This window comes from Carcharhinus amblyrhynchos, chromosome 11 (assembly GCF_965287045.1).
Source record: "Carcharhinus amblyrhynchos chromosome 11, sCarAmb.v2.hapA, whole genome shotgun sequence".
In the NCBI taxonomy this organism is placed as follows: Eukaryota; Metazoa; Chordata; class Chondrichthyes; order Carcharhiniformes; family Carcharhinidae; genus Carcharhinus; species Carcharhinus amblyrhynchos.
This window is the reverse complement of record NC_137334.1, coordinates 18000831-18016124: the sequence shown is the minus strand read 5'-3', so window position 1 is coordinate 18016124 and position 15294 is coordinate 18000831. Positions and strand designations below refer to the sequence as shown.

General features: G+C 44.5%; 1 protein-coding gene across 1 annotated transcript in view; it reads left to right on the top strand.

Annotated features, from left to right (window-relative positions):
• Positions 1-12648, top strand: part of slx9 (SLX9 ribosome biogenesis factor) — a 118387-nt gene extending 105739 nt beyond the window's left edge. The window contains exons 5-6 of the mRNA XM_080198193.1: positions 1076-1141; positions 12189-12648. Of these exons, the coding sequence (XP_080054319.1) occupies positions 1076-1141; positions 12189-12312 (190 nt within the window). The 3' untranslated portion in view covers positions 12313-12648. The remainder of the gene's footprint in view (positions 1-1075; positions 1142-12188) is intronic.
• Positions 12649-15294: the final 2646 nt, after the last annotated feature.

Here is a 15294-nt window from a genome sequence, read left to right as displayed (position 1 = left end):
ACCTGCTCTAATGTGCTGTCTCATGGCCAATCACAATCACACGCCAGTGATGTGAAAGCATTTCATCATGAGGTGGGCATCTGATGGACAGTTAGACCTGACTGATGTGTGCATCATGTCATAACAATAGAAGAGGAACTGGTCGAAAGGGCAGGTGTGAAGGAGACAATAAAGTAAATGGAATGTTGGCATTTATAGCCAAAGGAATAGGATATAAAGGTTAAGAAGTATTGTTGCAACTATACAAGGCATTGGTGAGACCGCACCTGGAATATTGTGCACAGTTTTGGTCTCCTTATTTGAGGAAAGATGTAGTGGCATTGGAGGCAGTTCAGAGGAGGTTCACGAGATTGATCCAAGAGATGGGAGGTTTGTCGTATGAAGAGAGATTGAACAGTTCAGGCCGATACTCTCTGGAATTTAGAAGAATGAGGGGAGATCAAATTGAGGTGTACAAGATGATAGAAGGTATGGATAAAGTAGACGTGGAACAGATGCTCCCACTGATCGGGCATTGTAGGACGAGCATAGCATAAGGATAAGGGTGGCAAATTTAATAGCAAATTTTAAGTTGAGGAGAAACTACTTTTCCCAAAGGGTTGTGAATCTGTGGAATTCGCTCTCCCAAAGTGCGGTGGATGCTGGGACAGTGAGTAAATTTAAGGAGGAATTAGACAGATTTTTAATTGGTAATGGGTTGATGGGTTATGGGGAGAAGGCAGGAAAATGGGGATGAGGAGCATATCAGCCATGATCGAATGACAAAGCGAACTCAATGGACCGAATGGCCTACTTCTGCTCCTATATCTTATGAGCTGCGGCCATCATGTTGGGGCAGTGACAATAACTCCAAGCGAGGCATAGGACAAGCTACCTCAGTCTGGAAATGATACAAGAATACTGCCAATTCTGAATGACACCGGTAGCAGAATTTGTCAAGATTCCAGCCGAATTTGTCAAAATTCCAGCAGCATGACACCTTGATGCTCAATAGAGAAGCTTTGCAGAAATATCTTGCCTACCAAACATTTTTTGCTGAACTGTTTTCACAATTGTTTGTTCTATTTTCTAACAGTTTGAAAAAGAAACCTGAAGTGCCCCAGTACAATAAGATGCGTCATGCTCAGAAAAGGAAACTGATGTAAGTGCCACTATTCTGTGCTGTCAAACATTCTCAATGTTTAAATGTCACCAGGCTGATTTTGGAACGGTTTCTGTAACCCTTCTGTTCCGGTGAATGCTAATCTTCATAAATACACTATCTGCTGAATGATTTATACAGAAAGAAGGAGCTACTGAAAGGCAACACAGTGGTTAGCACTGCTACCTCACAGCACCAGGGACCCAGGTTCGAATCCGGCTGTCGGTCACTGTCAGTGTGGAATCTAAACGTTCTCCCCAAGTCTGCATGGGTTTCCTCTGGTTACTTCGGTTTCCTCCAACAGTCCAAAGATGTGTGGGTTAGGTGGATTAGCTATGCTAAATTGTACCTTACTGTCCATAGATGTGCAGGTTAGGTGGATTGGCCATGCTCAATTGCCCCTTACTGTCCAAAGATGTGTAGGTTAGGGGTATTGGCCATGCTAAATTCTATCTGAATGACCAAAGATGTGTAGATTAGGAGGATTGGCCATGGGAAATTCTCCCGTGGTGTCAGGAGGATTAGCAATGGGATTATGGGGATTGGGCCTGGGTGGGAATATTGGTACAAGTTTGATGGGCTGTCTGGCCTCTTTTTGCTGTGTAAGGATTCAATTATTCTATGATTCCATGAATGTGACACAATTTCCAACTTCACGATGTCCCACTGAAGGAAGTATTTGTGAAGCATAATCTCTGGAGTAGAGAGAAGGGGTAACTAGTTTGGACCAAGCAAGTTGCCATCTAAAGCAATGAAGTCACATGTTTCAGTCATATTGGTTGAGTAATAAACATTGGCTAGTACAAAAACCAAAGACTGCATATGCTGAAATCTGAAACAAAATCAGGAAATGCTAGAGGAACTCAGCAGATTGACAGCATCTGTGGACAGAGAGCAGAGCTAACGTTTCGAGTCTGGATGACCCTTGGTCAGAGTTGAAGAGAAGGACCAGCTCTGACAAAGGGTCATCCAGACTTGAAATGTTGGCTCTATTCTCTCTTCACAAACGCTGTCAGACCCACTGAGATTTTCCAGTATTTTTTGTTTGTTTTATTTTAAAAGTTCACCCTAAAAAACAGCATCCCCAGCAGTTCAGCACTCCCTCTGCATTGTACTGGCCTATCAGCCTGGATTTATGTTCAACTGTGAACTGAGGTAAAGTTTTAAAGTTAGAGTTTATTTATTAGTCACAAGTAAGGCTTACGTTAACACTGCAATGAAGTTACTGTGAAAATCCCCCAGTCACCACACTATGGCGCCTGTTCGGGTACACTGAAGGAGAATTTAGCATGGCCAATGCACCCTAACCAGCATATCTTTCCGACTGTGGGAGGAAGCCAGAGCATCGGAGGAAACCCACGCAGACATGGGGAGAATGTGCAGACTCCACACAGACAGTGACCCAAGGCCGGGTCGAACCTGGATCCCTGCGCTGTGAGGCAGCAGTGCTAACCACTGTGCCACCGTGAAAGTGCAACCAAATACCATGGTTGTTGGCCACCTGCCCACCTTCCTATCTTGTGAATTCTAGTAAAACAAGAATAAGTCTGATGTGTGCCTTCTGCCTGTTCATGATTTGATCTTTTCTCTTGACCGGAACATAATTGTGTTTGATTTGGTCTCTCGGCCATTTCTTCACACTTTTGAGTGCTGAATTGAATTGAGGAATGAACGAGCAGCAAGACTGAAACCAAAATTCCTGTTGCTCGCAAGTTGAAGGCTTCTTAATTCAATAAATGTTCCTGTCTCTGAGGATGCTGTACAAGTGATTTGGCAGGTATTTTGCTCATGTCTCGAAGGCTCCGTTCTCTCTGTCTCTTAAATAACATGTAAAAACACAGGGGAAAGAAGTAAAGATTTGTTTGCCATTTGATTCTTCTTTGCGCGGCATAGTGGTTAGCACTGGTCACGTACCAACCACTCAAAACAGCTTCTTCCCTGCTGCCAGCTGACTTTTGAACAGACCTACCTTGCACTAAGTTGACCTTTTTCTACACCCTAGCTATGACTGTAACACTACCTTTTGTACCCTCTCCTTTCCTTCTCTATGAACGGTATGCTTTGTCTGTATAGCATGCAAGAAACAATACTTTTCACTGTATTCCAATACATGTGACAGTAATAAATCAAATCAAATCAAGTCACTGCTGCCTCACAGCTCCAGGGATCTGGGTTCAATTCTGACCTGGGTTCGATTCCCAGCTTGGGTCACTGTCTGTGTGGAATGTGCAAGTTCTTCCTGTGTCTGCGTGGGTTTCCTCCGGGTGCTCCGGTTTCTTCCCACACCCCAAAGATGTGCTGGTTAAGGTGCATTGGCCATGTTTAAATTCTCCTTCAGTGTACCCAAACAGACACTGGAATGTGGCAACTAGGGGATTTTCACAGTATCTTCATTGCAGTGTTAATGTAACACTGTGACTTAATGTAATTAATGTAACTTGTGACACTAATACAATGACATGAATAAAATAAACTAAATAACATTAGTAAGGAGTCTCACAACACCAGGTTAAAGTCCAACAAGTCTTTTTTGGAATCACGAGCTTTTGGTGTGCTGCTCCTTCAGGTGTGTGGACAGTTGGGTTCACAAACACAGCATATATAGACAGAGACACAATTACAAGATAATGGGTTGGAATGTGAGCCTTTACAGGTAACCAAGTCTCTGTCTATATATGCCGTGTTTGTGAACCCAACTCTCCACTCACCTGATGAAGGAGCAGTGTTCCGAAAGCTTGTGATTCTAAATAAACCTATTGGACTTTAACCTGGTGTTGTGAGACTTCTTGTGCCCAGCCTAGTCCAACACTGGCATCTTCACATCCTAAATAAGATTGCCATTGTATTTGTGAGTGAGTGGTATATGATCTTGCCAACTGAAAACAGAGCTTTGGAGGTTTTGCAATTACTTATAAAGTTGGAAAAGCCATTACCATCTCCCTCGTGTATCTGTTACACTACTTGAATTTTTATTTCCCTTTGTATGAATTGATTGTAAAATGAGTGCAGCCGCTCCCTTTTGTGAAGCTTTGCAGGTTTGCACTGCATCTCCTATTTGGAAGAATTTGGCACAGTGTTATCGTACTGTTTCGGCGTACAGATTACTGAGTGGAGTCATTGTTGGCCTTTCCAGATTGAGCGCTCCTGTGTGTGTGAAAGAGCGAGAGATAAAGATCAGAATCTGTGACGGTAGAAAATAACTATAAAACAAACCTCTGCCAGAGAAAATTCTTATTCTTCCTTCCTTACTACAAAGCAAATTAAGCAGAACATTATGGAATATTAAAACGTTATTCAGTACTGCCCTGTAATGTTTTCACGGTTAACGTTCCAGTTATCTGAACTGAAACCTGGAGTACTTGCTTTTATTTCAGTAATTTTCAATCCATTTCATAATCAGATTTTTTTTTAGTGAAAGAGCAGATTTAGCTAAGTATTTTGCTGGCCTTTCATGACATTCTGTTCCACAAATCTGTTCTTCTGTGGGGATTTTCTCTTTTAATCTGTGTTTAATACTGAATCCATGTTCCAGCCTCATCCTCTGCTAGCGCTGTCACAGTTTAAATGAACTAGCCCGCTTATACATTATCTGTGTCAATAAAGAATACCAGAATCTTTCTGCTTCTGTCTGTGCACGATGTAGTTACCCATTGTGTACATCATAGAACCTTACAGTGCAGAGAGAGGCCATTCAAACCATCACAGAAACCCTAGAGTGCAGAGAGAGGCCAGTCAGATGATCTTAGAATCCCTACAATGCAGAAGGAGGCCATTTGGCCCATTGAGCCTGTACCAACAACAATCCCACCCACGCCCTATTCCCATAACCCCACATATTTGCCCTGCTAATTCACCTGACACTAAAGGGCAATTTACCTCAGCCAATCAACCTAACCCGCACACCTTTAGACACTAAGGGGCAATTTAGCATGGCCATTCCACCTAACCTGTACATCTTTGGACACTAATGGGCAATTTAGCATGGCCAATCCATCTAATCTACACATCTTTGGAGACTAATGGGCAATTTACTTTGGGCAATCCATCTAATCTACATGTCTTTGGACAGTAAGGGGCAATTTGCCATGGCTTAGCCACCTAACCTGCATATCTTTGGACACTAAGGGGCAATTTGACACGGCCAATCCACCTAACCTGCACATTTTTGGACTGTGGGAGGAAACCGGAGCGCCCCCAGAGGAAACCCACACAGATGGATAATGTTAACCATTGTTTATGTTTCCTCTGCTGCCTTCAATCCCCATGAAGCCCCATGACGTTCAGGAGCAGTCACAGTGATTTGGGATTTGTCAGTGTTGTTAACTCCCCCAGGCTGGTTACTAGATGTCGCAGTTGTCCTTTAGAAGTTGGAATGTCATGAGCTCAAGCACAGAAAATCTGCAAAGTCAACCCCTTTTCTACCAAGCCTTGCTGCTGGATATTGTGCAGTATGTCAGGAGTTGCCCAGACCGCACTATGTTGATGCCCAGAGAACCAACTAAATAGCAGCGCAGACCCACTGAAGGCAGGTATAGGATGTTGGTTCCCACAATCACTTTGCAGACCAAGACTCCTTTACACCAATTATCTTCTCTGATGTCCTGCCAGATACCTGCAGGCTCTGTGAACTAATAAATTACAGGTTTCAGTGAGGCTTAAAAAATCATGTGTCATAAGTTTCAGTACATGTTCTTTTTAATTCTTTCGTGGAACATGGGTGTTGCTGGCTGGCCAGCATTCATTGCCCATCCCTATATGCCTTTGGAGGACAACTGGGAGTCAACGACAATGCTGTGGCCCTGGAATCATGTGTAGGCCAGACTGATAAGGATGGTAGATTTCTGGGTTTTTCCGACAATTGACAATGGTTTCATGGTCATCAGTAGATTCTTAATTCCAGATTTTTTTTATTGAATTCAAATTCCACTATCTGCCGTGGCGGGATTTGAACTCTGATCCTCAGAACATTAACTGAGTTTCTGGATTAATAGTCCAGTGATAATGCTACTAGGCACCCCAACGGTACATGTAATGTTACTTAAACACACACATAAAAGGTAGCATTTGCTGCCACATCTGATGGTTAGTTAATGTTCATTTATTAGTCACAAGTACGTTTACATTAACAATACAATGAAATTATTGTGAAAATTCCCGAGTCGCCACACTCGGCACCTGTTTGGGGACATTGAGGGAGAATTTAGTATGGCCGGTGCACCTAACCGGCGTGTCATTCAGGCTGTGGGAGGAAACTGGAGCACCTGGAGGAAACCCATACAGACATGGAGAGCGGCAAACTCCATATGGATAGTGACCCAAACCGGGAATCGAACCCGGGTTCCTGGTACTGTGAGGTATTGGTGCTAACCACTGTGCCACATGCTGCCCGTTGTTGGTGATTCAAATTCCTGAGCTCTGTATCTCTTTCTTTGCCCTTTTTGACAAGCCACATGTTTCTGTATTAAATAATCGTCTAAACATTTTAAAAAACCACCCTATTCGGAGAACTTAATGGCTTATCCCTTATCTACAACTGGAATTTTGCATTTAATGAGCTGTTTACCCATTGGGATAATCAGCGCAGCTCCTTACTTGGTTATCTTATTGATAGTTTCCCTCTGGGTAGAATGACAATTAGATGGAACAAGTAGAACCATAAATTATAAATCAGGATTTTGTTTCTGCGTCATTGGTGCCAGTTAAAATGACATGTACCCTGATGTTTTGCTTTGCAGAAATGTCTTTCTTCCCACACAGTTCTCTGGAACTTGAGCAATCTGTGTGCAATTGCACACTGTTCTTCATTACTTGCCCAGAAACTGACCATTGCAGCAGAGTCAGCCCATGTCCAACAATACATAACATTGACTTAAAAGGCAATGACTAATAGTTATCATTGCCATAGCACGCTGAGAAATCAATGGAAGTGCAACATGATTTCAAGACAGTCTGGTTAACTTTTGTCTGAGCAGAAAATGTACCTGTTGACTATTAGAACCAATGTTCCCCAGGCTTGGGTAATTAAAATTTATTTATTAGTGTCACAAGTAGGCTTACATTTAGATTGTGATGAAGTTACTATGAAAATCCCCAAGTTGCCATACTCCGGCACCTGTTCGGGTACACTGAGGGAGAATTTAGCACAGCCAATGCACTTAACCAGCATGTCTTCAGACTGTGGGAGGAAACCAGAGCACCCAGAAGAAACCCACGCAGACACAGGGAGAACATGCAGACTCTGCATGTCAGACAGTGACGGAAGCCAGGAGTTGATCCAGGGTCCCTGGCGGTGTGAGGCAACAGCATTAACCATTGTACTGCCGTGCCACCAATTAGAATGGCCTGAAGGCTCTTGAGTGCCAGTCAGCCCTCTGATAGGCTGATGCACTGGGAATGGAGGTTGGGAGAGTGCAGCAGTCTGAAGGACCCCAAGGCTGAAGAGCAAGAGAAGCATCAAGCAAAAAAGCACATAATCTGTCAGCCCCTTGGGTCAGTGCGCTGTTGCAAGACAAACAAAGAAATCTCTGGTCAGCAAGTGGTCTCAGCAAAAGCCTCACCAGCTTTCTGTGCTCCTTCCACTTAGCACCCTATGATGCAGAGGAAAGTGAGGTGATTGGGCTCATATAGTCCATCCCCTCTCCACCTTTAGTGATAACACTCAACCAGGATATCCCAGTACAGTGGCAGGGTGGCACAGTAGCATAGTGGTTAGCACTGCTGCTTCACAGCTCCAGGGACCTGGTTTGATTCCCGGCTTGGTTCACTGTCTGTGTGAAGTTTGCACATTCTCCCCGTGCCTACATGGGTTTCCTCCGGGTGCTCAGGTTTCCTCCCACAATCCAAAGATGTGCGGGTTAGGTTGATTGACCATGCTAAAATTACCCCTTAGTGTCCTGAGATGCGTAGGTTAGCGGAATTAGTGGGTAAAATAACTGGGGATATGGGAGTAGGGCCTAGATGGGATTGTGGTCGGTGCAGACTCGATGGGCCGAATGAGCTCTTTCTGTACTGTAGGGTTTCTATGATTCTATGATGCTATAAGTTATTTGTTTCATGCATGTTTTATGTAATTATTTGCTGGTGATAGTGACAGTTGTACTCATTCAAATGAGCTAGTGGTGTAATTCCAAAAAGATGAGAGAAGGATTCAACGAGGCATTATTTTTGCTATGTTTTAAGATGTCATCCATCCATGGCAAATTTCTCAATTGTTAGAATTGTATTAAGGGTTTTCAATCTCCCAATATTGCTTGCTTGCCATGATTCATTGATATCAAAACCAATGTCTCAAATACTTTCTCATTTTCATAATAATTGAGCTGTAGAACAAGCTGTGTTCAATTGTCGTGACCACTGCCTCTTTGCTATGAAACCAATTCAGTCCAGCTATTTTGGATATCTTCTGCTGTTTTAGACCATGTTAGCCATGATGTGGAGATGCTGGCATTGGACTGGGGTGGGCACCGTAAAAAGTCTTACAACATCAGCTTTAAGTCCAATGGGATTACCTAGATGTTGAGCTTCCAGAGCACTGCTCCTTCATCAGGTGGAGAGCATCTCCAAGATCATCATGCACTCACCTGATGAAGGAGCAGCAGTGTGAAAGCTTGTGATCCAGATAACTCTGTTGGACTTTGTAAACCAAAAGAGAAAACGTTGGAAAATCTCAGCAGGTCTGGTAGCAACTGTAAGGACAGAAAAGAGCTGACATTTCGAGTCCAGATGACCCTTTGTCAAAGCTAAAAGGCATCGAAAGGGGGGATATTTATACTGTCATAAGAACATAAGAAATAGGAGCAGGAGTAGGCCATCTGGCCCTTCGAGCCTGCCCCGCCATTCAATAAGATCATGACTGATCTGTCGTGGCTCAGTTCCACATTCCCGCCCTCTCCCCATAACCCTTAATCCCCTCTCTTATCAAAAACCCATCAACCCTCTTCTTAAAAATATTTAGCAAGGCACCCTCCACCACTTCAACAGGCAGAGAATTCCAGAGATTCACCACCCTTTGAGTGAAGAAGTTCTTCCTCAACTCCGTTCTAAACCGCCCCCCCTTTATCTTGAGGCTGTGCCCCCTCGTCCTACTGTCCTTTCTGAGTGGGAAGAGTCTCTCCACCTCTATCCAATCCATCCCATTCATCATCTTATACGTCTCAATGAGGTCTCCCCTCATTCTTCTAAACTCTAACGAGTACAAGCCTAGTTTATTCAGCCTCTCCTCATAGCTCAACCCCCTCAACTCCGGCATCAGCCTAGTAAACCTCCTCTGCACTCCCTCCAAGGCCAAAATATCCTTGCGTAAGTACGGCGCCCAAAACTGCACACAGTACTCCAGCTGCAGCCTCACCAATGCCCTATACAGCCGCAGCAAGACCTCCCTGCTTTTATATTCAATCCCCCTCGCTATGAAGGCCAGCATCCCATTCGTCTTCCTGACCACCTGCTGCACCTGCAAGCTGGGTTTTTGCGACTCATGCACAAGGACCCCGAGGTCCCTCTGCACCGCCGCCTGCTGCAGTTTCTCTCCACGTAAGTAATAATCCTTCCTACCATTATTCCTACCAAAGTGGACCACCTCGCACTTGCCAACATTAAATTCCATTTGCCAGTTCCTGGCCCATTCGCCCAGCCTATCTAGATCCTTCTGCAGACTCTCCACACCCTCCGCACAATTTGCCTTTCCACCAATCTTGGTGTCGTCAGCAAATTTCGACACCCTACACTCGGTTCCCTCCTCCAGATCATCTATATAAATGGTAAATAGCTGAGGCCCCAGCACAGACCCCTGGGGCACTCCACTAGTCACCAACCGCCAATCCGAATAGCACCCATTGACCCCCACTCTCTGCTTCCTATTTGACAACCAGTCCTCTATCCACGCTAACACCCTACCCCCAACTCCATGTCCCCTGACCTTCTGCAATAACCTCTTGTGAGGTACCTTGTGAAACGCCTTCTGAAAATCAAGAAAGACCACATCCACAGGCTCTCCTCTATCCACCGCCCTAGACACATCCTCATAGAACTCAAGTAAATTTGTCAGACACGACTTCCCCTTAACGAAACCGTGCTGCGTCTGCTCTGTCAAGAAATTCCCCTCAAGATGCCTCGCTATTTCTTCCTTGATGACGGATTCTAACATTTTACCTACAACAGACGTTAAACTAACTGGCCTATAATTCCCCGCCTTTTGCCTGGCACCCTTCTTAAACAACGGCGTAACATTAGCCGCTTTCCAATCTTCCGGCACTTCCCCGGAATCCAGCGACGTCTGGAAAATAACCACCAAGGCATCCACTATCACCTCCGCCATTTCTTTCAGAACCCTCAGATGCATTCCATCCGGTCCTGGGGACTTGTCCACAATCAGCCCCTCCAGTCTGTCGAGCACCACCTCTCTAGTAACAGTAATGTCATTAAGACCCTCCAGTCCTACCACCTTTCCATCGCTAACACCCGGCAAATTATTCACGTCCTCCTCCGTGAAGACAGAAACAAAAAAGTTATTCAAGACCTTAGCCATATCCCCATCCCCTACCACTAGCTCCCCTTTCTCATCCTCTAAAGGACCAACGTTCACCCTAGCCAGCCTCTTCCTTTTTATATACTTATAAAAACTCTTGCTATCCTTTTTTATATTAAGCACTAGCCCAGCTTCATACTTTATCCTACCCTTCTTTATCAATTTCTTTGTCAATCTTTGTTGACATTTAAACCTCTCCCAGTCCTCCTCTTGCCCACTACTCTTAGCTACTCTAAACGCCTCCGCTTTTAATTTAACACTTTCCTTCACCTCCTTCGTTATCCACGGCTGATTACCTCTCCTCCTAAGGTCCTTTTTGACCATCGGAATAAATTTCTGCTGAGCACCAAGAAAGATCTCCTGAAAAATCCTCCACTGCTCCTCAGCAGACCTACCTTCCAACCCACTCCCCCAGTCCACGTTCGCCAATTCCTCTCTCATCCTACCGTACTCCCCTCTGTTCAAACAAAGGACGCGTGTCCGGGAACCCACTTTGTCGTCCTCCATCTGCACCAGAAACTCCACCATACAATGATCACTCTCCCCAAGAGGATCCTTCACTGCAAGGTCCCTGATTCTACCCGCCTCATTACATAACACCAGATCCAAAACAGCTCGCTCCCTCGTCGGCTCCAACACACACTGTTCAAGGAAACTATCCCGGCAGCATTCCAAGAACTCCTCCTCGAGCCCACCGCGTCCAACATGGGTCGACCAATCAATACGCAGATTGAAATCCCCCATAATTACGGCCGTCCTGTTCCTGCACGCCGCACTTATTTGCGCGTTAACAGCCCGCCCCACCTCCAGATCATTATTCAGGGGCCTATAGACGACACCCACCAGCGTCTTCCTCCCTTTGCTGTTCCTAATCTCTACCCACAACGATTCCACTTTCTGCTCTTTGGTTCCTATATCCTCCCTTGCTACCACCCTGATGCTATCCTTAAGCAGCAGAGCTACGCCCCCCCGCCCTTTTCCCTCCCGCCTATCCTTCCTAAACACTTGATACCCCTGGACATTCAGCTCCCAGTCCCTGTCACCTTGCAGCCACGTCTCTGTCGGGTGAGGGAATGAAAGCCTTTTAGGTTTGACAAGGGGTCATCTGGACTAAAACTTTAGCTCTTTTCTCTCCTTACAGATGTTGCCAGACGTGCTGAGATTTCCAGCATTTTCTCTCATAATGTAATGACTCATTCTATACACATCAATGAGAAATTTGAGGCTTGGACTGGAGGCTTTTTCATTCAGTGAGCTTTGCGGTTTCAAGATTGCCTTGTTAACAGAAGTGGTGTTGGCTGCTTCCTGAGACACGCAATCAGTGCTGAGGATGTCACAGATCCAATGAACAAATTGCAGTGAAAGCCATTACCCTGTGTTCAGTTACTTTCCTGTTTTTTTGGTTGTGCCTGTTAATGATGGCTGATCGCTATCTTGAGTGTGGGGTCATGTTTACAGTTCAGCTGATGTCCTTCACACACTCAGCCTATGTACTGACAATGCATTTGTTTGATTGCGTTTCAGAGAGGACGAGGTAGCCAGGTTCAAGGCCACGATTAACGATGCCGCCTATAAGGCTGACCCTCTTGCACTGGTCAATCAGCATTTCCTCAAGCGACTGAGGCAAGAAGATGAGGATCTGAAGTAGGATCCGAAACCAGCCAGTCCGCAAAAGGCCAACACTTTTCACCAGGGATTGTTTGGACGCTCAGTAAATGCAGAGCCAATGCAAGCCTTCTCTTTGGACCAGAGCTGTGCCGAAAGCACTGACAGCCCACAACAACTGTGTGTCATTCTTACCAGCAAATCTGAATTTCCCCATGCCTTCCAGCCAATGGAAAGCTGAGAGAGGCCCGAATCACCCGTCACCTAATGAGCCACTGAGGACAGACAAATCGGGCAAAACTTCCCAAGAATTATTTCAGCATCTTATCAAATATTTTTGTTACTATAATCTGATAAAATAAAGTTTAATTGAATCTCAGTTTCTTGCTTGTTTCCCCAATTAACTATTTCTAAGCTTATCTATTTCTGGCCTATTTGTTCCGCGATGACGCATTATCTGATCACGTGGATTTCCAGAGCCAGTGCTGCAGATGTTCTTCCAGTGGCCCTGCTGAAAATCTACTCGTTCTGTGGTAAGTTTTTAAAAATTCTTTGCACTCTGACACCTTAACTGCAGTGCGCCTGTCAAACAGATTTGAAGTCATGATGTGGAGATGAAAACTGTGAAGTGTATGTAAACTGTGTGTGCCTTTTATATGCTCTGTTTGAGACCAGGACTCTCCACTCACTTGATGAAGGGGCAAACCCCGAAAGCTTGTGGGTTTACTATCAAAAGAACTGGTTGGACTTTAACCTGGTGTTGTGAGACTTCTTACTGTGTAAACAGATTTGAATGCAGTGTTGTGGCTTAATCATGTTCCAGTGTACAGTTTAAACAGAGTAATGCTCAGACTATTATTAGAAGAATTCTGGTATCTAACCAAGCCAATCAGTTTTTGTTTCGAAGTTTTATTTATTGGTGTCACAAGTAGGCTTACATTACATTAAGTCCAAAGATGTGCAGGTTAAGTTGATTGGCCATGCTAAATTGCCCCTTAGTGTCGGGGGATTAGTGGGTATAGTGGGTAAAATGTTTGGGGTTACAGGGATAGGACCTGAGTGGGATTGTTGTCGGTGCTGGCTGAATGGGCCACATGGCCTCCTCCTGCACTGTAGAGACTCCATGATATTCTATGAACACCTCAATGAAGTTACTGTGAAAATCCCCTCGTCGCCATCAGACTACCCTGATGGTGATACGACAGTTCAGCTACTAGCCGTTCCTATATTTGAGGGGCCAGATGATGCCATTACCCTCGTGCATACTAGCTGAGTATTTGCTCCCAGTCTTTACAGTAACAAGGAACTGGGTGGATGGAATGCCTTCTGTAGCTACTCCTATCATTGCTTCCAGCCGGAATAGCTATTTATTATGGGTTGAAGATTGATACAATCACTATCAAATGGATCATTTCCTGAGTGATAGCATGAGTTTACCTAAACTCTAAGTTTTCTGGCTCCCCTGTAAAGTCTAAGTAATTGTGTATAATGCCATAACTGTATTAGGAGTTGTGGGTTTTAAACAAAAAAAAGTGGATTGCACACATAGATTCAAAGTAACACACGTTTTATTGAACATCTGCTCTCTGCACTGTATAGAGTACAAACTGAAAGCCCGTGGCAACAACCTAATGACACCATCATTAAACCATGCAATCAGCTCTTAAAGCTATCATACAACTACTGAAATAAATAACGCTGTGCAACGGGGTGATTTATAGGAATTACAGCACAGTACGTGGATATTTGGCACATTGTCCTGTGTGAGCTATTGAATGCGTTGCATTCTCCATCTGTTATGGGAAGAGAAAGGGAGTTGGAGCCAGTCTTGCTACAGTTGTACAGGGCTTTGATGAGACTGTACCTGAAGTATTGTTCACCATTTTGTTATAGTTTTTAATTTATTTATTAGTATCACAAGTAAGGCTTGCATTAACACTGCAATGAAGTTACTGTGAAACTGCCCTAGTCGCCACATTCTGGTGCCTGTTCGGGTCAACGCACCTAACCAGCACGTCTTTCAGAATATGGGAGGAAACTGGAGCACCCGGAGAAAACCCATGCGGACAAGAGGAGGACATGCAAACTCCACACGGACGGTGACCCAAGCCGGGAATTGAACTCAAGTCCCTGGTGCTGTGAGGCAGCAGTGTTAACTGCGCATTTTGGTCTCCATATTTAAAGAAGGATATATTTGCAATGGAAACAGTACAGTGAAGGTTCACTCGATTGGTCCCTAGGTTGAGAGGGTTGTCGTGTAATGAGAGATTGGATAAATTGAGCTGATACTCTGAAGTTGATAAGAATGAGAGGTGAGTTTAATGAATCATAGAAGGTTCTAAAGGGCCTTCACACAGTGGACACTGGTTTGCTGTGATGACATATGGTGAAACCTTTTAAAGCAGCGAGTAGTTAGGATCTTGAAGGTGCTGCCTGAAAGTCTGATGGAGGCTGGTTCAGTTCAGACATTCAAGAAGGAACTGGTTTCTTACTGAAAAGGATGAATATGATGGGCAATGGAGTGAAAGTGGTTGGGGAGTAGGGGCGTAGGTTTTGCAGCATTGGGTGAATTGCTCCTTTGGTGAGCCAGTACAGACATGATGGGTCAAACGGCCACCTCCTGGGCTGTAACCATTCCGTGATTGTGGAATTTAGATTTGAGTATCTTTGCACGTGTTATGACAGTGAAGGTGATTCATCCAAAACCAATGTTGTCCTTCTGGCTCCCAGGATCAAATGCTACCCATACACCACAGCTAAAGTCGCAGTTAGGTCATGCATCTTGGAGTACGTGTTAAAAATAAATTTAAAACATTTGAGAATAATACAAACCATTTAATATCTTCCCAAGAGAAACACCTGACTGGAAATGTCGTGAAACACCTACAAGTATCTCCCTGGCTGTTCCAGGTCTAACCTAAATTGGCATGGTGCAGATGTTGCAATTTCCAGTAGCTGATGCCTTCATTCTACTTCTGTCCGATAATCTCTCCATTCCCATACAAGTAGCATGACCGTTACTGCT